Raw genomic sequence first — 24,766 nt, 5'->3', positions numbered from 1 at the left:
CTAAGCCCAAATCCTTGTTAACATTAATGTTTCTAATTCTATGTGGGCTAGCTTGACAGCTTGCTAGTTCTCCAATATTAACAATTTGGTGGATTTTGGAGGCGGAATGGTGCAGTTTGACTTACCCTTGTAAAGGCTCCATGGCTTGGAACATGGAAAAAGCCCATATTAGTGCAAGTGTGTGTGTGTGTGTGTGTGTGTGTGTGTGTGTATGTGTGTGTGTGTGTGTGTGTGTGTGTGTGCCCACAACATGAAGAAGTGTGATTGTGTAAGAGCCCGTGACTAAAACACACTAAGGAGGCCTGTGCATACGCTGGCATGGCGTGAGGGCAACAGCTGATTTGCATGTTTGCTGCTCCCGGTTTTAACCCACAGTACTAGGGGCATCTGAATATCACCGAGCATGAATCTGTGCATCTCTGCAACCCATGCAGGAAATCCTCTCTCTGCACTCTGAAAGCTGAACCTGTGAGGGAGGTAGGAGGGGGAAGTGGTGTTGGTGGGGGTGGTGGGGGCAGAGGAGGTCTCACGGAACGGACCCAGAGCAGCCCATGGGAATTCCAGTGTGGCCAAGCAGAAGCACGCCTGCCACACGAAATGGCTGGGCCTGTCGCCCGGGTCCCTGCCCACCCGTGCAAAAGTCATCAGAAGCGACGGGGTTGAAGTAATGCTGCCACGTGCTCTGCAAAAGCTCAGACAAGCCGGCCAAATTTGTTAGGCCGCTCACACTCTGACTCTCCTTGCGAAAGCCCGCTGCGTTCACACCTCCCTCTCACCTCCGCTGCACTCTCTCACTCTACACATCAAGGGTACAGGTTGTCTTTGTTTATTTAACACAAAGTTCTCTTCTCAATTTCATCCTTTCACGTGAGAATATTCTACAATAAAACAATGGCATTGTTGGTATTGGACTGTGTTCTATGACACCCTTGTGTACCCTGGCACACCTTTGTATGCCTTGGTAACATTCTTTTGTTTTCTAGTGGTACATGTTATCCACACACTGAGGGTGAATGGCCCCTATAGGTTGACTATGTGAAGTGTGCTAGCGGCAGTGAGTCGACTGAGCGTGTCAGGGTTAGGGGTATACTCACTTATTCTGGTGTTTGGAGCCCTGCAGGTGTGCGTGGTACTGGGCCACTGAGTTGAGGGTGACATGGCAGACATCACATGTGTGGCTTCGCTTCAGGCCTGAGGAGAGAATATACACACAAACACACACACATCCACACACACACACACACACACACACACACACACACACACACACACACACACACACACGCAGTAACACACACACACACACACACACACACACACACACACACACACACACACACACACACAGACACACACACACACACACACACACACACACACACACACACACACACACACACATACACACACACACACACACACACACACACACATACACACACACATACACACACACACACACACACACACATACACACACACACACACACACACACACATACGTTGCACAGGCAGGGATTACAAGGATGCACCATACATAATATAATCTATCAAACAAGCTCAAGTAGAAGCAATATACAGATGCAGCTGTGCCAAATCAATAGTTTTCCCTGTCAGTATATGGGCTGGCGGATATACTATGTTCAAAGAGTATATATGCGGTACGCAGTGCCCATACACACACACTCACACACACTCACTCACGCACACAGAGACACACATGGGAACGTAACCATAACCTCATAATAAAGACTCTAATGCCTCGGGAACCTGAAACATACACAATGCACCCACACCAACACAACGTTGATCTAGTCTTTTGGAACGGAACGGAACAGAACAGAACTGAAGGTGACTCATGTGTTGCTTGCATACATGCGTGCTGAGTCCTTCGTGCAGTGAGATTAGCTGCAGGGCGATGGGACGGCATGGCGTTAAACGCATCCTTCACATCTGTTACACAGGAGCACGTCTGCTGCCTACTGGCGCGCTAATCACTTCACGCAAAGGGGCCGTTCACACTGCACACTTACACATACCACCGCACCATGTTAAAACCCATGGTACAATAAACAATGTAAAACCTCCATCCTCATGCAGTGTCTGATGGGTTCTATCTAGCGTTAACTATACCGAAATAAATGCTCAAAAGCACAAATAGTTGAATCAATGAAGCCTGTCCTTCATCTTGGGTTGTGAATCACCTGTGATCACCTGTGATAAGACCTTGTGTGAGGTACATTATTGTGTAAGAAGCCCCACCTGAGCCAAGGAAAGCGGTTCAATCTGTGTTCACATAACAAATGGGCACTCTGAGGATCATCAATAAAGTTTCACCTGGATCCATCACTAATCAGCACAATAAGCTGCCCTTATCACTAATGGTCCAATTTCTTGCCAAGTGATTAACTGGCCAATTTGTAGCAATTTCTCTCCCTCCTCTCCCCTCCCTCTTATCTCTTTCCTGCCCTCTATCTGAGTGCTCCCATCCCTCTCTCCCTCTCCTTCTCTCTGTTGCTTTTTTACTGCTTTCTTCCCATCCATGCAAAAAGGGCCCCAAACAATCACAGTTTTGTTCATTTTGATTTTTAATTTGGCTTCAATAATGGATCAGCTACACCCTTCCTATCTGTGCACATATGAGGATAAATACTGCAGTGGCTTCAGTCACACACATTTACACGGCATGGAGACTGCTCCAGTTCGGTGCATGTTTTTGGACACCAATAAAGTGGGTCAGTTTCATGTGTGTCAATTCCAAGTGGGGTTTTTTTTTTGGTCAAAATAAATACAGCTGAGCAGTGTGAGCGCTGAGCAGATTAGTAATCATGGGGGAGCGGAACACAAGCCAGGCTTATTTCAACCATCCTGAGAGCAAGAGGAAAGAGGGAGATGAACAGAGAGACAGACAGAGTGGGGGAGAACGAGAGAGACAGACAGATCAGATAGACAGAGGGGGGGGGAGAGAGACAGACAGACAGATCAGATAGACAGAGGGGGGGGGAGAGAGAGACCCTACAGAAAGGGAGTAATGCTGAGAGCCTAGCAATGAGCAATGAGTCACTGGTGAGTCAGAGCCTCGCGCGGTGGCTACATTCACTGCTCATATCACACACACACACACACCACACACACACACACACACACACACACACACACAGCCACTAATGTTCCCTCAGCATGAGCCTGCACCCCTGTCCTTCTGGGCACCTGCCAATTCGTGGAGCTGCTCTGTTTTCCTGACCTTTTTTTTGGTCCAGCCTTTGGTCAATAGTATTCAGGTGGTGCAGATAAGCGTGAGCGCTTCGCCTCGCGGTTAATTACCTCCTGATAATTGCCACGCAGGGAAGTCTCATTTGATCTCTGCTAAATAATGTAAAGTCTTAATGAAATGGCTGCCTTTGTGTGAGCTTTCATGTGTGACTAAAAAGCCTGCACAAGACTTTCCTTCACAAGCAGTGCTGTACAAATTAAACAGCATTTACAATTACCTAAATCTATACTTCGGTCGCTGGGTAGTGACACACGCATGATAACAAAGGTGACTACTCTAAATAATAGCACAAGGGCTCTCCCACAAACATACCCCGCTCCATTTCCATACAGTCTTCCAGTCTGCTCACCATTCAGCTCGTCCGGCTCCAGGCTCTCCCCAAGCTGTTCCAGTAGCTGGGCCCGTGCCGCGTTCTTCTTGTGCTTCTTGCCGTCGTAGTGCTGCTGGGCCATGCCGGGGTTGTTGAACCAGGCCTTGCACAGCTGGCAGTAGCGATGGGACACGCGGCTCTGCCTGGAGGGCACCGGTGGGGGGATCTCCCCAGCTGCCACCTGCTCTGCGCCGGCCGTTACCTCTGCAGAGAGAGAGAGAGAGAGAGAGAGAAGAATCACCTCTTCAGAGAGGGGTCCTGACAGGGAGGGAGAGATACCACTGTAAGATTCAAATGTTGATGCTCTGGCAAGGTTAGGGTTAAGTTTTGATTCTTGGTTACATTATGAGAGATGCACGTGGATATGATGACCACATGCATCTGGATCGGCTATCAGGTCCAGTCTAAGTGATCAGCACTGTGATGAGGAAATGCTCCCCTTATTGTGGCAATCAATATTTGTGTGATTGCTTAAAAAGAGCAATGTAGTGGGCAAATATAGATGGTATGACAGTATATAAATAAAAGAGTCATGACAGGAGGAGATAATTGGACCCGGATGTTTTTCTTGGCAAATTTACCTCACGTGTCAGAGCACTGTCAGAGGAGAGACGCGAGGGTCTGAAAGCCTTTTGTCACTGTGAGCATGTTCTGGTCCACGGTGCACAAATGAGACCTACAGTAAACGCCCCCCTGGGGGGGCAGCATTTAATGAGATGCATTGGGAGAGTGGTGATGCTAATGTGATGAATAGGTTTCCCCAGCAGAGACATGAGGCGATGTGTCTGCAGGTTTCAGGTCCAGGACACACACGTCTGTTAGCAAGATAAATGGGCATCTCATTTCTGGGACACTACAGACAAGCTCCCTCGCTGTTTGTCACTTTAATTACCGTGCATTCCAGCCATTACAACAGACATCAAATGCTACAATGGCCCTGTTGCCTTATAAATGTGATAGACTAAGTGATAGACATTAACTGCAGTCTCAAATGAAAGCAAGAATAAGGGATGAGTCACCAGCTTGATTTTTGTGTTTGAGGGAAAGAAAACTGAATTGCCAAGGATGTGCACTCGTCTCGTTGAGCTTATTAATTGCACTCAAATGAAAATCACCAGCCATTGTGTGACACTCATTTCTTGTGTCTGATAAAAAAAGGCTGTACAAATTTCACATCCCCTCTTTGTCATCACAGTTCAAACGGATTGGAAGGAAACAGCTGCTGTAATCAGAAGTGCATTTGCAGCTTTTTACACAAAGGCATCCGACGGCTAACTGGGATTGGATTTTCCTCAGGGGCTTTCAATTTGCTAATACCCTGCACAAGTGTTAATACAATAACCAGGGGCCAGATTGTCTTATTCAAAGCACTATAAGCCTAAAAACTACTATTTATATTACCCAAAAATTAATATCAGTTTGATTATCATTTTCATTAATATCATCTTTGGGGTCCTGAGGCATTATGTATAATGATCAACATTCATATCAGTTATGATTAAAGGCAATTAGAGATACCGAGGCTCACAAGCCATATGTGTGTACTCAAGATTACAACAGCGATCCATATAACAGGGAACTAGTAAGTGGTTCATTACTGGTGGGCATTTTGCTGATGTAAAGTTATAGAAAAGGAACCCTATGAAAAATGTTGTCTATACTAGAGGCATTATTTTGCATGAAATAGCATACAACCACCCAAAACATTCTGTTTTCTTTCATAGCTGTCTAATGAAATCAAGCATTCAGCCAGGAGGTAGCAGTTGTGCATGTGCACTGTGTAATGTTTTCTGTAGAGATACCTTTTGTGGTTTTTGTTTGAACACATGGGGTCATGTTCATTCTGGGGTTTTTTTTCAGTAAAAGCTCACAAACAGTGACACCTGCTGCAGTCAGATCTGAAATATTCATGGCGTTCTGAATAACTACCAGGCAGTCAGTGCTTTGTAAAACAAGTGAGCAGATTTTGAGACCAGACTTCACACAGCGAGAGGCGAGAGGACAAATCTGTCTGAGGGAGTCCTCAACAGGGGGTCCGTGCTTGGCCATGGAGACAGAGAAAGAGAGAGAGAGAGAGAGAGAGAGAGAGAGAGAGAAGGAGAAAGAGAGAGAGAGAGTGAGAGAGAGTGAGAGAGAGAGAGAGAGAGAGAGAAAAGGAGAGAGAGAGAGAGAGAGAGAATAATGACAGCGGTCTGAGTAAAAAAACAAATCAATGACACTGTCCCTCTGGAATGGTTCACTGCACACTGTGACTGTGAGTAGCCAGTGTGCTAAACCGCTATCTTCTTTTAGACTGAAATTCCCCTGGCAGCTGTAAAACACGGAGATTCCAAGACTGGATGCAAATACATCACAGGATTTTTCCAGGCCCAAGTCATCCATGCCAAGGTCAGCTCACAAGCAAAACACTGTTCTGAGACCTCAAAATGATAACCTCTATGAGGAAACAAATCAAATTGAATGAATTGCCACCCCAGTAAAAACATAATGGAAAGACGTTGTTTTTGGGTTAAGGCCGGACCAGCCAGCAGAGTTGCACTGTGTCGGCAGAAACATCAGCTGTGATGGATTATTAAAGCCCCCGGCTCAAGGTTTCACTACTGGTTTTGGCCAAAGTACACATAAAGAACAAATATATCACCCACGACTGGCAAGAAGACTGGCACAGTGGAAAAAAATGTGGCCATGGCCATTTTGTTCTTTGGTCTGCACCTTCTTTCACGTCTTTGGCTGACAACCTTACTTTTAAAAGTAAACAGAAGTTTGTAGAATGTTCTGCTATGTCAATTCTTTTGACATAACTCTGTATGAGTCCCCTGTGTGAGGCCTACAACCTTGGCCTATAACCTTGGCCTAACAACTCATGCCAAAATGGTTATTGTCAAATTTGTAGTGACTGTTAATGCTGTCTGGCTTTTTCTCATTTTATCTTCAAGCAGACATAAACAGAAAATAGCCTCTTGCAACATTAATGGACACTTAATTCAACCTACCATTATTGTTATCTTGGTGAGAAATATGCTTTTGAGTTTAAGAAAGCTTTCAGAAATGAATAGAGGGCTAAAGTAAAGGGCTTTTACTGAATGTCAGACCCCATTCTAGTAGCATCAGGCAAGTCTCACCATATTCACAGAGTTATCTCAAGGTGATGTTCTACAACCCTCCATGGCAGAGCGTATAAATGGGCAGACAATGGGGAAACATTTCAGCAATATAGCACGAGTGGGAGTGGGGTAGGTAAGGGATAATCCCACGGGTGGTGTTCGGCCGTAGCCACCGAGGCCGCAGGCCAAGTGGCGTAGGCAACAACACCCGTGGGATTATCCCTTACCTACCCCACTCCCACGAGTGCTATATTGCTTTTATAAAACAATTCTACCGTCAACAAATTAACATTTCAACACAAAGTTATTGATTAAAAATGGTTTATTTCGCCATTGTTTCTCCGCAACAAAAAATAGTTCCATTGTCAACGTCTTGGTTTGGAATTTTAAGAATTTTGAATTAACGGTTTATCATCGCGGAGTGATTTATTATTAGCTGTGAAAAGTCCCGTAACTGTTGGTATGTTGACGAATAACCTATAGCATGGAACGTCTCTCTTCCAATCAGAAACAGCTAAATTACGCGAAAGAACCCAATTGTTTTATAATTAAAGACATTCCTCTTCAAACTCAAGCACAAGCACAAGGGGTTCCCATTTCAGATCCCAAAACAGTCTGAGGACAGAGAAGATTTCAGTCTTTGTGTTTTGGACTAAGAATTGTGAGGCAGTCTGCACAAACACACACACATACACACACACCCACACACACACACACACACACACACACACACACACACACACACACACACACACACACACAGCCACATACACACTCATATAAATACACACACAATCCCAAAGATGATGACCCTACTCTTAGCTCATAGTGACCCATCAGTGCACTCTGGGGACCGGGCCTTCTGCACTCCGCTCCCCTCTCATCCCCGGAGGGCTAAAGCAGAGCTCTCTCTCCTGCTCTAACCCAGTCATTCCTTCCTTCTTTTTGGGGTCAATTCTTACCGCAGGCCATCCTGCTCGTGAACACTGATGCGTGCTGAGTAAGTGACTCAGTGTTGCTCCTGCTTGGGCTGAGCCTGTTACCTAAACCCAGCCATGTGCTCCACACCACTGGGACGAGGCCAGGGTTCAGAGAGCTACCCTGCTTTTACACAGGGTAAGCAAATGAGCTTGAGATAATTTAAAAGGGCATCCCACCAAAATGTCCCCTCCTGTTTACTTCACGACTTAAAATGGAATAGCTTTGCGTTTACTACGGCTAAAAATAATGCGTGAAAATGAAACTAAAAATACTATTCTTTTACGATTGTATTTCCATGGCTAACTTAAAATTTGCCATTTGCAATAAAAGCTCCAGGATAGCACCTTCATTTCTATTTTAATCCCTTTATTCCGTCGTTGTGTTATCTGTAGTAAATAGGAACAGGTGTAACAGTCTCACTGAGTTGCTTCAAGGTCATATGCAGGTAATTGGCCCACAATGTTCCCTTTGAGAATTGTATCGGTATGCACCTTCAACAAGACATTCTTGCATCACACAAGCAAAAATCCCTTCGAACTCTAACACATTGCCAGTGTCTGCATTGTGGGTGCGTACACACAAAGGTGTGAGAGTGATGCAAAGGGCACAGTTGATCTCCTCTTCCAGGCCAGAGCTCTCCTGTGCAGCCGGCATGGGTGGCGGAGAGGAGAGGAGCTGGGTATTACAGCAGAGCCTGAAGTCATGTGTCCTCACATGCGCCTCTCTCGGGTGAGTGAGCATCAGGTGTGCAGTCAGGGCCACTCTGTCAGAAGGCTTCGCATATGGGCCTCTCAGTCCCCACGCAGCCTCCTCCACTCCCCCAGCCCCGCCCAGGGGGGCCCCCACCGAGACGAGCTCCGACACTCACAGCTCCAACTGGGGGGCTTAAGGCCTCAATATACTTCTGCATCCTTCTCTGCCCTCGAAAATAAATGGGCGGGTGGTCGGATTCAGAAGGATTTGATCGTACTTACAGGCCCTTTACACTTCTACGACGGCTGTGGGTGTCGAAAGTAATCTACCACGGCAATACAATTATAAGGACGGCAACAGCGCTTTAAAACGACGTTTTACATTATTCAAAGGTGAAAGATTAAAGGCAAGAGAATCGCCAGGTGTAGGCTACCTTCTCATTATGTGTGTGTGTGTTGTCAGTGTTTGTAATACAATGGTGTTGGCTGTAAATAAACTCCACTTCGCGTTTTTGACAATAAAATAAATTGTCCCATTTCCCATGAGGCTTTGCTCCAACTATTCTACATTAAGAAACAAATTAAATCGCTGGCCAATTTATATTTGTGGTCATGAAAGTTATGTAACGTCTCAATAAATGAAATAGATCAAGATATGAGGCTAAACAAAAATCAGTAGGCTGGATTAATGATAGTGAGTTTCGACACACACCGTGAGTGAGATATAGAGAGACAACAAATGTTATATATAGTGTTTGGAATCAGCTGGATTAAGCTGTTGGAGAACTTGGCGATTGCTTTCTTTTATGAGAGACATTCGGTGAGACTCGGTGGGTGATGATGTCGTTGGGAAATAATGTCGTTAGTGGACCAATCACAGCCAAGGGGGTATCCGACTCTCTCCGACTCTCTACGAAAAGTTAGAAAAAAGCGTTCCTCTCCGACCAGCTCTCTGAGGGCTCGTATGGGCGTTAACACCTGGGTGAAGGTGTTGCCAAGGCGTGCCAAAGTGTCCCTCTACGACCGAATCGGAGAAGTAAAAATCGGCCTTTATGGGACAAAAAGGCCACTGCGGATCCACTTTAACCAACTCAGATTGATCTCCCTGTCAGACTGTATTTCTCGATTCATTTTTTCCTTCTTTCTTTTCTTCTTTCTTTCTCTCACTCTCTACCTGTGTGTGTGTGTGTGTGTGTGTGCGTGTGTGTGTGTGTGTGTGTGTGTGTGTGTTGAGGGTTCGAAGAGTCACACCTTTGGAGATGATGGCTGGGGGCTCCCCTAGGAGCAGTCTTAGCCTCTTGGCGTGGATCTTGCCCTGGTAGTGGGACTCTGCCACCACAGCGGAGGTGAAGGACATGTTGCACAGAGTACAGCACTTGTTCTTATCCACATCGCCCTCTTCACTGCCCTGCAGGAGCACGCATGAACACACACACACACACACACACACACACACACACACACACACACACACACACACACACACAAACATACATACACATACATACACACAAAATAAGACGCCAGCATAATCAATCACATCCATAAGGCATACGCACATTTGGCCCAATAGAGACATGAGTATGTTGTTTTATATATAAATAATATCTACCCTGTGCAGTTTGTAAGTAAAAATGAAAATAGGATCCATGGCTGTGATGATTGTCGTGGGGCATGGAAGGTGGTTATTATTCATCCCAACAAATGTATGCCTCGCCACGTCAATGCATATAGGTCATGGTGTGGAAATGTAATTTCCACACTTCTAAAAACAGAAAGCCTAGCTCTTTCCAACCCCTAACTGTGTGACACGCTTATAACACGGATGTGGTCGATCTTCTCTTCATCCTTTCTTCCTTCTTTTTTTCAAAGGAAAAGAGGGATGATTACGCATGCACCTTTAGGGTGCCCCCCCAAAATGCACTACAACCAAAGGACAAAGAATACAGCATTTTTTTTGTAAGCTTTTGAAGGAGTCAGCCTGTTCCTGCTTTCAGCAGTGTTGCTTATTAAGAGCATGATGACAGGATGAAAATGGGGCAGAGGTCACGTTAACCTTCATAGACCCCATGGCTTTCCTCACATAATGGTCAGAAGTCAATATGACCTGTTTAAATGAGTCAATAGTTGCCTGTGGCCTGCCTGCGCACTAAGCCCTTGGTGAGCTCCTGAGTACTGTGTACACGTATGGATGAGCATAGTTTAACTTCTGCTCAGCTGGTTGAGCAGACACTGCCAGGGTTAAATATCCCTGCAGCACACACAACATATGTGCCCATTCATTGTTTCGTAAGATGACTCTATTAAACACATTATTCTATGAATAAAACCATTCTATTCTATGAATTATTCAATGACTAAAACCGTGTGAGAGTTCATATCTAAGAAGCAATAGGCCAAAAGCACGTAATGTATTTCTCCCACATGCATCTCTTTAGCTGCCAGGCATTCATCCGTGTCCACTCCCACTCGGGACGCGATAGTCCTGTCCGTAATGTCATTTTCTCTTCTCCCTATGGCAAAGCCTACGCTAGTTTACATCGCTCCACTGCCTGACTCTCACCTTGGATACCAAACAGTGCATGAGTTGTTGGTAAACATTTGATGATATCCTACATCCCCCAACCCCCATGGGTTTTCACATTCATGGCCAGGTTCACATCTCAAGTATTCATAGGTTGAGCGAAGACTGTAATTATCTTGGGAATATAAGGCCCTCATAACACGCACTGTAGCATTTCAATAATTCCCCAGCCTCCAAGCAAACATATGCGTATACTATATATGAATTAAACTATGTACAGTATATAGGTCCAAACCTCTGAGATTTAAATATAACATATTACATTTCTCTTCTCCAAGGATGATATACTGATAAATGCACTGAAATACAACAGCATATCTTTGAGCACAGCTAGATTAATTCCATTCAAGTTGTAATAAAAAGTGTTTTCAAGCGTTTATCCTGGATATTTGTAAGAGTGCCTCACGTGAGCAGCAGTAAATTAAGCATATTGCTATGTTGTACAGGCATGTGACCTTGACAGACTCTCAGTGGATGTAATTCACTGATGTAGGGGAGTCAGGGCAGTAGGCAACTCTGCAGTGCGCCCTCTTCAGTCATCAAAGTTCGTGGCATGCACCCTCTTCAGTCATCAAAGTTCTAGCAGGCGCCCTCTTCAGTCATCAAAGTTCGTGGCATGCACCCTCTTCAGTCATCAAAGTTCTAGCAGGCGCCCTCTTCAGTCATCAAAGTTCGTGGCATGCACCCTCTTCAGTCATAAGAGTTCGTGGCATGCACCCTCTTCAGTCATAAGAGTTCGTGGCATGCACCCTCTTCAGTCATAAGAGTTCGTGGCATGCACCAGCCTTCATGGAGAGACCGATTGACTCCTACTGCTTGCACCACTGCTTTGATCCCAGCCTAACAGTGATTACAATGGGGCAGTGACCTGAATTAGGAGCAAGGATAAGTGAGGTGACAAATGCCTGTCTAATAAGGAAGCTCAACATAACAACATAATATCATGCATGGATGGACCTTAAGATGACTAGCTCATCCTTGCCATTGCATGATTATGGATTATTATCACTATTGGTTTACAAGAATATTACTATTGTGTCTACTCTGATCCTTAAGAGGACAGGAGAGTGAAATGATTAGATTTCCCAAAGTAAATAATCATTTCACTAAGTGAATCTTTTACTAACTAAAGCAACAAGCCCTGTCTCAGTGTTTCAGCCCATTTAACATTTTAAGACCTTTCTTGGATAGGTGTGTCTCTTTTTTGCGTTATTGAGCGGACTACTGTTTCCAGGGGGGATTGAATGTGACCCATTAAAGTGAGTTCAATTTGACAATAAAAATAACCCTGGTTGCCCACAGGACAGGAGTGATTTAGGCAATGCCCGTTAAAATGAGTCTGGTGCTGCCGGTATAATTTAATCAGCCAGAAAGCCTCCCTCCTTCAACCTCACCACCTCCGGCTCCAGATGGTTCCAGGTTCCATTTGCCAGCGCCGGAGGAGGGGTTTCATACGTCCTCAGGGACTCATGCACTGTGTCCCCAAATCATCCTGTGTGCTTGGCGAGCTGTCACAGAGTGGGTGGGCAAGGAGAGGCCAGTCCTATTCTGCATCCACAAATGGCCCAGAAGGGAGACATTTTCACTTTTCTACCTCTCGACACTCACTCACCGCCTGTAACAATCACTGCCATCCCTTAGCAGCCGGCTTCCCTTTCTGTTCACATCTGACTGACAATAGATGTGTACATTTAGCCCGAGGCCCGAAGCAATGTCCATGTGATTGCAAAATAATCGGAGCCATGGCTCCAAAAACACAATGGAAGTGGGGGAGTTTTGAATGGATCAATACTCTGTGGGCGTGAAATTACTGCCTGGACAGTTGCTATGGGATCCTGAGAAAAGCTTGTGAAGCAAAAGATGTGAAATATAAGATTTCAAAACACCATGGGGGGACACTTGATGTATTAATCTCTGGGTTCACCATGTAGAAAGCATGCCTATGTTCATATGCTAAAACGGAGTCCTCCAGTCCTACTTGTTCAGTATTGGACACAGATGACCACACACACAGCATAAGCAGCATGTGCGTATGCTGTTAGTCAGTGTGAACTTGTGTCACTGGTATAAGCCACATAAAGTGGAAAGTAATTACATTTTCAGTGGCACCCTGAACTCTTCGCTATATATTGTTCCCAAGGGAGTCTTCTGAACGCAAATAAATAGTAAACCATTATTGGCTGTATCTGTGCCAGCTAAGTGTATGGTATGGTACGGTAAATGGTTTTGATGTAAGGTCATAGACGAAAGCATTATGCAGTAACCCACATTAATAAACCATACACTTTCATCGCTTATGGTTTGTAAATCTAAATGGCAATGGTTTATTAACGTTATCTAATGGATAGACTGATTAAGACGTCCTTAATTCAAAGCATCAGTGATTAATATGACTGTGAATTCCTGTTGGGTGAAATGGCTGGTTACAGTATGTGAATGAGGATTACACTTAACATCTGGGACAAGTGAGGTTACCTCTGTCCGGAGCTTCTTGGCCGGGCAGCCTCCATCAACAGGATGCAGCATGTAGTACAGGCGCACTTTGTTTGCATGTTTTCTGCTCTGGGAAACGAAGACAAGAGATTCGGATGTGCAACATTGGTTGTGCCACAGTCATTCTAAATATTTCATAATAATAAAATAATAAAGATGTACACGAATGCAAGTCTGAGATGATATTTGTGGAGAAACAATACAGAACCTATTTGAGGGGAACTATTTCTCATTATCATGGTTTTCATCACTAAAACAAAAGGAATTGTTTAAAGCCTACTGTCATCATTTCTGAAAGCCTTTCGGGCATCTTCAGTTTTATGCTGACCCCTGAGCAATAATACTGGGATTTATTGATTGCTACGCTGCTCTCTGAGATGCATGACCTAGACAAGCCATGTACCACGGTGGTTATTTATATTAAGACATCTTTGTTACAGCGCAACCAGAGCAGGCATTTTCAGCTGGTGTATTACATTTTCACAATGGTGGCGCCATGAAGTCTGCACCATTTCAGCTCGTTTATAAAGCAGAGGGGTGGTAATGATACAGTCAGACATTTACATGCTATGATTAAACACATTTAATTGTGTTTCTAACTTGGAGAGTGATTGGAGAAGAGGGAAAAATGCCTTCATCTCATTAGCAATGTAGAGTCAGTTTGACATTAGTCTTATTCTGTAGTCAGCTGTTTTCTATTTGTGAGGTAATACTGATGTGGCAGTTCAATGAAATTCATCTACATCTAAATTAATTAGGCATACATTTACAGTTTTGTGGTTGGAGTAAATATGTTGTGTTAATGCAATTTCCAGCCAGGCTGTCACCCTACTAGTGCAACAGACAGACTTCATCACATTCCTATTTGCTGTCTTCATTTGAGTTACTGCTGGATTGCACCCAAATTGCTCATCCAGTTTTGCATTTCTGCATAGTACATGAGGTATAAGATGTCCTCTGCTGGCCTTCTTTTTCCTAGTAACTTCTTACTTATCTTCCTTTGTAAATGTATTTGTCCTCCCAAGTGATTACAAGACCTTTTTAATGTGTGTGTGTGTGTGTGTGTGTGTGTGTGTGTGTGTGTGTGTGTGTGTGTGTGTGTGTATGTGTGTGTGTATGTGTGCTTGTGCGTGTGCGTGTGCGTGTGCGTGTGCGTGTGCGTGTGCGTGTATGTGTGTGTGAGTGTGAGTGTGTGTGTGTGTGTGTGTGTGTGTGTGTGTGTGTGTGTGTGTGTGTGTGTGTGTGTGTGTGTGTGTGTGTGTGTGTGTGTGTGTCTGTGTGTGTGTGTGTAGGTGTGTGTGTGTGTGTGTGAGTGTGTGTGTGAGTGTGTGTGTGTGTGTGTGTGTGTGTGTGTGTGTGTGTGTGTGTAGGTGAGCAAGTGTGTGTGTGTGTCGCTACCTCACCTCTCGGTGGGATACTTCAAAGAAGAACAGCAGTGGACTAATTGATCCCAATCTGCTGCTACCTCTTCACGCTGGGATCTGTGCCTCACAGCGGAGCAGTCCTCTAGTATTACTGTCACCTGCCTCCCCTTAATCTATTCTGTTTGATTAACACCGGCCACTTATCATTCAGGCCCACTGTCTGGCTGGCTGAGAGCCTATCAAATGGGAACCTTTAATGCAGCTTTTGGTGAACACACTCACTGGAGGATGACTACACTCTGCTCACTTGATAGGTGACAAATGCCATGACCAACTCTGGACTGAAGGGCGAGCCCTATGTGCAGACTGGCATCCTCACGGTGGGAAGCCAGGACGAGGTCTGCTCTTACTTGATGCATGGCATGGCCATCCCTGTTGTTGCTTCTACCCCAAATGTAGGTGAATTTTGGAACACACTAGTTTGACCTCTGTAATGCAGAGGGGGAAACAAAAACAAAAAGTATGTCCTTAAAGTTGTGTACTGTTGTGTTAAAGTTTGTTTGAATAGGCAGTCTGTTCAAATGAAAGCCAGTAATATAAACTTTGATGGAGGAAGAGGGTGATTCACATTTGATGAAGGTTTAGAGACCTCTTTCTGGTCCTGAAAATACTGTTATCCCCAGAAGCCTATAACGAGATGTGTTCATACTTTGCATGAAAGCCAATATGAGTTGTTTTTGTGATTATGTGACAAACTGAAATTATTTGGGAACAGAAATGGGGGAATAATGAATGGTGATTCTTGAACAATACATGAAAAGAAATGTCCTGCATTGTGAACATGGAAGAAAGATCTCTGTAATAATAAAGGAATTATAGCTTTTCTTCTTTTCATAATCATTCACCAATTTGTTTTCTGTTTATAAGGTTTAACACCCTAGTTTGTAGAAAACTGAGTGTAGCCAAGGTAATGCCTGAACAAAAAAACTGAGAAACTAGCTTTTCAATGACATGTAATTCAAAACAAACAATGATTGTTGAATGAATCAAACCGTGTAATATTATTATGGAAATAATTATTAGCAAGAGCCTAATTTTACACACAATATGCTTCTGCTTACACACACCAGCTAAGCGCAGAAAGGTCACATGAACTCCAAGCAATTGAGTTGCATGTGAGTCTCTCATTGCCTTAATGTGCATAATGTACAAATATGCAAATGTTTTGTACAAGCCCATGCTGGTCACTTGACATTACTCTAGTTACTTGTCAAATTCGAATTAATTGCAGCTAATACACTGATGCATTGAACACTGTGTAATGGGTAAGTCTGAAACACACCATCTCTCTTTAGTAACTTCATCTATCTAGCTGACAACCCATAAGAGGCGAACAAAGCTACATGGGTCATTGCATCTCTAAAATTGCCTTTCTCTCCATAATAATTATTCTGTTTCATAAATCATCCCACTAGCAATCATACTGCATATCTGCAGTGTGATTGTGATTGCATGTAAGCACACTCACACACTCTTCCTCAAACTGTTACGTATCCCTGCCCACATATTTGCTCTAGCATGTGCATACCCACACATAACTTGTGTGGGTTTGCCTGGGATAGTATTATGTGGAACCCGTATAGCATTCAAAGTTGCATTTAGCCAACTGAGAAAGGATGAATCTATATGCCTGTCCTAATTCAGCAACGGCTACTGGCTTTGTGATTGGATGGCATGTGCTTGGGATTGTCATGCATGGCATTACTCACCTCATAGTGGGCGACCCTCTGGGACTCAGATATGAGCTGTGCACTGCAGACTCTGCAGTAGGTGTCAGTGAAGAGTGCCTGATCCACTTCAGTAGACTTCATCTTTGAACAGGGGAAAAAAAAATCGAATTGTATTTGCCAGTATTTACCAGTAAAACACATTCCTATTTTTCAAACATTGATTGAAAATGAACGTTACATAATAGCAATAGGCTGTCACAACAAAGCTCTTTGCTTTATTTTGATAATTGATGGTGTATAGAAGCTGAATAGCACTTTTTTGGATATGACCTGTAATTTGGCCAGCAGTACCTACTGAGAGTACATAACCCTCTCAGTCTTCGACTCTGCGGATTTCTAATTAGATTTGAGGAATAAGAGTCTTACGACACAGAATTTAGAGAGACAATGTTCTTGCTGCAAACACAACCTAACCATTCAATGTTGAAAAATATTGCTGTATTCTTCAACTGCAAATTGTGCACAAATGAGGTTTCAGTTCCCTCAAGTGGCAAGTGAGTGTTTGGATCTATAGAATTTTTTTGTCAGTTATTGAGAACTGGTCTTAAAGTTTCCCTGTGATTTAGGTTCCTTTATCTGCATTAAATATCATCTAGAAGTAAGTTCTGCATTATAAAGATTATGGGCTCTAATTAGAAAGTGCTAAACTGGTAATGATGAGTTGAAACCTTTATGGTGCATGTAAACATAAACTGAGCCAAGCCTTCAGACATTAATGAAAGTTAATATGACAATGCTAGCAAGATACTACTCGTAGACCACAGCCACAACTAACTGAATGAAACCTCTCCGGTTTAGAGTTAAGGCTGCATAAACAAATCGGCTACATTTTAGACTCCAAAACAAAGGGGCTGATACAGTTATAAAATATCTTCTCCATTTTTTGTGAGCCAGGTCTACCTTAACAAGAACACCTACACTAGAGTGCAGGGGCAGGAGCCTAATCTAGCCTATAATTACAGCTAGTAACAGCCTAAGGTAGGCTGCCATGTTGAACTTTGCCTAAAGAATTAGGTTAACAGTTTCCGCATGCAGACGATGTAATACACCAAGTTAATCAGCAAGCTAGCTTACCAGCAACCTCTTGAACAAAAACTCATATTTTGTTCCTAAAGCTGAAAAGTTACAAAGCATTATTTCAACAGAACATGGCAAATAGCAAATTATGACTAGCCTTTTTTCACCGGTATCCAGTCCAATCTTCACTGCCTAAGCATACAATGCTGTTGAGCCTTTAATAAAGGCAAAGTCCCTAAGTAGCACTTCAAATAAGTCCGAAATAAATGCAGAAGCTCTATACCACAACTGACGTGTGCCACCGTATTTTGTGACACTGACAAATGATCTTGTCTGCAAGCTGCTGAATTCCCTGACATTGGGATTTATCATAGGAGTGAGCCTAGAGGAAGAGGAATAATGATACTGACAAGATGAAAGATAAATTTGTCGCTGTGGTGTATCAAAGCTCCAGCGCTCTGTTTCTCATGCTGTGGGGGGAAAAGATACCTCTGAGGAACCTAGGCTTGTTTCACTCATTCTCAGGAGAAAATACCAAGTCCCCCTTTGAGTTGCTTATGTGCAATGATCTAAGGATTCCAAAGGGGCCTTAGCTTGCATCGTAGTCTAGTCACACCTTCAACACAAACACCGCTTCTGATCTGATCAAAATATATCAGCAAACACGTGGCTTCATGAATGCATTCAAATACAAACTAATACTATCTTGCGCAGTGAACATGTTTTTTTGGTTCTCTCTTGAGAAATTATTCATTCACTGTCAAGACTGTAAAGATGTGACTTACACTGTAAAGATGTCATGGGACGTGTTATGGTGCTCCAGATTTTGCTTGGGAGGAACAGATCTAAAGTAAAAACATTCTCTGCTTGGGGCACAGTTGTGATTCAAGGGCACAGCAGTCAGAAATATGAATAGTGATAAAAAGCTTTTGCATCTCATACAGAAAAGGGAACTCTGGGACTCTTTTCAGATGTTTTTATATTCACTCAAGGGTAACTTCAACCCACTAAAACGTAAGGACCTAATCATTTTTTTAAATGTAATTACTGTTAAACAATTGTTTGAAAAAAAAAATTGGTCTTACACTAAAAGATAAGCCACCAATGAGAAAAACATAGTCATTCCTCTGAAATCAAACAAAGCCCATGTTTCTTATCATAACATGGCCTCCAAGTTGTGTTCCCTCAGCAACCTCAAGCTGTTAATGAATTCACATCATATGAAGTGCAGACTGTATTGATAGCAATGGTGTATAGGGACTGAGAGAGGCATTGTGAGTGAAGTTAAAGCGCTGAAAAAGGTCAAACAGTGAAGGCCTCTGGCTGGTCCATAACCATAACATATGGTGTGAGAACAAAGAGACAGCTCTGAGACTGCAGGCCAAATCAATAATCATTTTAACTAAGTATGATTGATCTGATAGTGCCATTTATGCAGCTGGAGATGTCCTCTTGACTCTTGGGAGTGATTCAAACTCCAATTCCACCCAATAGCATTATGAGATATAGGACAGTATGCGCTGAGCCATTTTGATCAAGCAGAGGTAATCATATGAAGTGTGATCGGGGTAAAAGGAGGTGTATGTTGGAGAGTGATCATATGGGAGGAAGAGGGTTCTGTGGAGACAGACCGTATCGAAATGTATCAGTTCCAGGTCTCTGCTGTCAGTCAAGTTAATCAAATCAGTGGCTGCTCAGAGATCCATCATGGTGCAACGTTTCACCGTGAAGGAGAAATGCCTACTATGATCATCCATGGCACTGAAACAAGTATTGATCTCATGGAGCTAAGGTCAAGTTGTCGGAGATGCAGATAAATTCATTATTTAATGATCTTGACGGAGAAGGGTAAACGGAGAGACAGATAAATTAGTAAGATGGAACAAATGACATACAGACCCTAGGCGCATCTTTATATGAAGATGTAGACCAAATTGGCTCATAGAAATGCAACTGTCCACTGGCCACCTAAGTGAAGACATATTTTTATACCCGATGTTTTACCAAATGCACCTGTAAAAAGCCACATGACAACTTTCGTTGAGTACAAGGTTTGATCAATAATATTTCAGATTTTGGAATTATGCTTGTTCGGCTAAAGATGCTATACAATATGCAACAAGCCAATGCCATTTTGATTAGGCGTTCGTTATCATCAGTACTGTCATTTGGAGAAGTAAAAACTTAAATAAAAAAAGTTAAGAAAAACTATCTCTGCCTTCCAGTAACTTCACAGCAAACAAACCTGAATAGCAGTCTGCAGTGCTTGATGTAGCGAGAAACTGATCTCAAAACAAAGACAGCAGAAAAAAGGCGAAGGCACAAGTTATAGCAGAGGTGAGGATAAACGTGTTTGGCAACCGTCTCCATACAGTCTTAAACGACACAATAATATCACGCATGATTTAATATAGGCTATAATAATATAATGACCACCGACCCACACATGCCGACTGTCTAGAACTATTAACTGCAGACGATATTAATACGTAGATATTAATAAACAGGACATCATCTTGAAATCAAGTTACTAAATAAAAGATACTACCTAAAAACATTGCGGTACCCTCAGATTGCGCACAGGGACCATACCTGTAGTTCAAAACTGTATCCTTCGTACAGCTGGTTGGGATAAACTGTCAGATGATGCTGCACCTGAAGAGAAACCGTACAGTCCATTGGCATGAAAATAGGCGGCGTGCAGTTGGAGACTGCATCAACAACACACGCCGAGCGACGGCTATAAGAGAAGGGTGGGCGATGAAGGAAGATGCTCTCCGCCCCACATAATCCCCATTGGCTGGCAGTCTCTACTACGGAGCTGGGTGAAATTGGTACCTTTCCCCTTGCTGTGAAATGTCAACGCCCTCGCCCCACAGCCAAGTTGTAAATTATGAAGAGCCAATAGATTTAGAGGAGTCAGAACCGGCAGCTCTCTCCCGGACTGCGAATGTCAAAAGGTGTCTTTTACTGTGTAAATAATTAACAACTGCTGGATCTTGTTTGATTGCGAAAGTGTTAGTGGAGGGTCACTGATGTCATTTGGATTTGTAATCCAATTGACCCATCACCTTTTTTTGCCATTTTGCCATATGCCATTTAGTCATCACAAAGGACACAAGAGGGAGACCTGTGCTCCTTTCGTTACGAATTCATTTAGGCGATCATTGAATTAATCTGTCACTGCACGCAAAAGCTATCTTAAATTAATTCACACGGTGGTAATAGACTGTCGAGATCTTAAGATATGTTGTGTGAACCAGGCGGCTTTCCACCATTTGGAGGTGGCAAAACCACCTCCATGCGTTTTGGTGTTACGGAGGCCTGGCACGATTGTTGGTAATAGTCACAGGGCAGACTCTGCACCATCTCAAGCCTACGCTCTGTTGCTGTGGTCATTCTAATGGGTGAATCACTCATACAGATCTGGAGAAGTAAATAAATATTTGTCTGCATGACCACAATGTTACCATTACATTGGTGTGTTTGGTGCCGCATGAGAAACATGAAGGGAGTCTATATGGCTTAAAGGAGTATCAGTAGTGGGATGATGTTTTAGATATTTTCAGCCTAGTAATCCATTTAGTTCTGTGTCTGAGTGGTTTCCAATATGGCCAACAGAACTGCAGTTTCAACCAGCTCCTCTTCTGTCAGCAGTCATTTGCATGTTTCAGTTGGCTCCAGTGGTGTCCATGAGGAGAATAATTCATGGATTTCTCTAAATATGTATTAGTCCTAGGGAAAGCTTAACCTCAGTTGTTGCTCAAAGAAATATACAGCTAAAGTAAATTGATAATGTAAGATTAATAAGATGGTGTGTAGCCAATACAATTAACTGTTAATTGCTTATCAATTGTACAGAAGGCCTGTAATGTAGTCACATTTATTTCATTCATTTTGAACCTAAACATTTGCAACCTAAAGCTATTAATGCATGTACTACAGCTGTTTTGTTATATGCTAAATAGACTGTGCAGGTCAAAATATTAAATGAAAAATCCTTAAGTATGGCATATTTAATGCAGTGCAACATTGACAGTAGAGGGCATTGTCTTGAAAATAGTCCCATCTACTGACTAATCAGTCTAACTGCATGTTTTGGGCCATCCTGAAACCAGAGCCTAATCATATAATCATGTTTGGCATATTCAGGCAATTAAAATATTATGTTTGATATTTATCATAAATAATAGTAATTAATCATAATTAGTTTGATGAGTTGCAAGTGTTGTGTTTCTGTAGGCTAGAACCGTTTTGGTGTATAGCATGTAAATGCTGTAACATTAAGTCTTTCAGAAAAGAATGACAGATACAGCTCCAATTCAGGCTCTTAATATGCCCTTAGTGAGCATCTTACCAAAACAAATGTTCTGTGTAGTGAAGGAAGTGGAAAATCAAGAGAAATTCAGAGAAGTCTTGACAAGTGTTGTTCCAGAGAATACCAGTAGAGGGGGATTCATACATACTGGTATCTCTATAGTGTTATATGAGGGTTTGGAGCAGACACTAGTTCACTCCTTTCTTTTCAAATAAATTAATTTGGTGAAGCACACGAAACAGCAGAGGTTGACTCTTTTTTTCAGTCCATAACTGAGCCCTTTAAGGTATGTTGTACAAGCCTGGCTTTGATACTCCTGAGATGGATTTCTGCTTCTTGATTTCTGTTCTTTTTGGCAGAGCAGAATCATTCCTCCTGGTAGTGAATGAAACGATCCTAGCATTCCAAACCAAAATTCAGTTAAAACCAGATTTTATCATCAGGGACTCAGCGAGGCCAAAAAATGAAGCAGAGTAGCGGGAATAAGGAGGAAAGACATAAATTATTTTGGAAAATTTGTCATCATGGAAAGCAGGATTTCTCCCTTGCTAGATTCAACAAATCAAGGAGACTAAAATAGACAAGGTAAAAGCCAGAATGCTTTTAGCATTTGTATGGCTTTCACAAAGCATTTGTGTTGTTTAGCAAGCTCACAATAAAGCCAAACATTCTTAAGATTATGACTCACTGTTACAGCGAAACATTACTTGAACATCAGATGAACACCAAAAAAAAGAAAAATGTCATTACAGCTTTAAAACTGTTCAAGCGTCACTAGGCAGAGGGTCGCCAACCTCTGTTGCACCCCTAGTCTTTAATACAGCTGTCGGATTTACAGTCCGGCCCGGCCATGCCAAGTGTTCTCCAGCTCTCTCCAACCTCGCAGTAGGGTTCACTGACATATCTCATGAGTGGTTATGGCAAACCACAGCCACATCAGTGGGTGTCTGCTGCTGCTGTCCCAGCCAAAAACATGATCTAAGCTTCTCCTCGCTCCTTTGCCAGTCCAATTTTCTTTCTGATACAATATAAATTGAGGAAGTGGCCGTGCTGCGTTCACTTAATATATTCATTTCTCCCAAACTCTTGCGGTTTCTCTGCAGGAGATGATGGAGTGACGACAAAGTTGGCTGGCATGTAGAGGCAAAAATAAATAAATAAAATGGAGTCATAAGAAAAATGCTTGAGAGTGTTCCTGCTGTTTGGTCAACCGTTTTTAATGTTCTTCTGCAACCACATGCCACCCCACTCATACCATGATGGATTTAATAAAAAATGACTTTTTATTGGGTACTGAAATGAAATGCTAAATAAAACAACATATGGATATGTTGTCAACTCAACACCCCTTGTCTTACTGCTTGGTTTTAGAATTTCATACACACAAGAGTGTACCCTCATAAAACCCTCCTCTGACCACCAGTGAGACATGCGGAAGTGGAAGTGACAGGGAGCAGATAGAAACCTGAGTCATCCTCTAAGCCCAACAGACGGAAAGCGATCCGCGCCAGTTGATATGAACAGATCCTGGCACCGACAACTGTTTTCTTCATCTCACACTCTTGTACTGTCATCGGGGATGCGTGTACATGCAAGCAGAGTCAGCAGAATGCCTTGTCTTTTTGATTCCTCATATCGACTTATGTGCAAACGTATCTGTACTATGTCTCTTGTTTCTGTCAGTGATCAAGATCACTGTTAAATACTGGAGGAGCATGTCGAGAGGCCTCAAACTTGCCATGTCAGATCTGCAGTCCCCACTTGGAAGAGCACTTCTAACTCAGCTGGCTGTGGACACATCCTGTGAGACCATCACATTATTTATGGACGCTTAAGGAGAGCTGGAGGCTGAGAAGTTAGGCACTCTCACTCATCACAGACAGAAGGTATGCAGAGGCTATGCCAACAGCTGGGCCTCATAATCAGCCCATGCTGTCTGGCAATCAGTGATAGCCTCATATTGACACTGCTAAACTATTGACTTAAAGCAAGCATTGGGGAGTTTTGGTCTAAAACTATCAATCTACCTAAAAAGCATGCAAAACCTTGCAAACACGACCAACAGCCCAGTTGTCACTGATAAAACCTTGCTTACATGCTTACTGTCTTTCTTTGGTGACAATGTTGGCAATGTCGTGCTTTGAAGACTTTACTAACATTTCCGCGGAGTGTTCCGACCCGAACAACAAAACTACCTGGAATAAACTGGCATTTCATTTTGTGCAAGTTCTACTTACAGACAAGACCATTTATGAACATATTCAGGTTTAATTAGTGCTTGAAAATGTGAATTCCTGTTAATTAAGTACAGCTGCAACAGTGTTGGACTGCTTTGCTTTTATTGAAAGACTACTGTGAATAGCATTGCAAATTTCTATCAGAGGAATGACTATAACCCGCGCCCATGTTTAGAAGTGTATTTCTGAAGTTCCTCCTTTCTGTTTTAATGGTAGTGCTCGGTAAGAAGTCTGCTGACAGAGTCCAACCTCACAAACAAGCGTGTACAAGCACACAGTCTGTCTCGTTTCTCCTCCCTAACCATTCAGTGAAAATAATCTCACTCCTTATGTCAACACCACTGCTGTTATTTTGATGCTATCTGTTGAAGTAAGCATGTAAACGGGACCGGGGCCAAAGAAAATGCCACGTTGATGATAAAAGTGATAGCAGTGTCCCGTTTCTAATCAGCCTCACAAGCCCTGCTTACAGTAGCATGTAATCCTCCTATCCTCATTTAATGACCGAGCACATTCCTGGCTTTGTAAACAACAATGTTTCA

At 43.0% G+C, this 24,766-nt stretch overlaps 1 protein-coding gene across 1 annotated transcript; it reads right to left on the bottom strand.

Moving 5' to 3' along the window:
- Positions 1-1,090: 1,090 nt before the first annotated feature.
- On the bottom strand, positions 1,091-20,348 carry zmat4b (zinc finger, matrin-type 4b; the record flags this gene model as incomplete). Its single annotated transcript, XM_080847782.1, has 6 exons — positions 1,091-1,191; positions 3,624-3,848; positions 9,673-9,829; positions 13,481-13,567; positions 16,632-16,733; positions 20,262-20,348. 6 exons carry the CDS (start codon positions 20,346-20,348, stop codon positions 1,091-1,093), a joined length of 759 nt encoding a protein of 252 aa, XP_080703908.1.
- Between the last annotated feature and the right edge of the window lie 4,418 nt (positions 20,349-24,766).

The sequence above is a fragment of the Sprattus sprattus genome (assembly GCF_963457725.1).
Source record: "Sprattus sprattus genome assembly, chromosome: 11".
NCBI classification, from domain to species: domain Eukaryota; kingdom Metazoa; phylum Chordata; class Actinopteri; order Clupeiformes; family Clupeidae; genus Sprattus; species Sprattus sprattus.
This window is presented reverse-complemented; position numbering and strand designations above follow the sequence as displayed.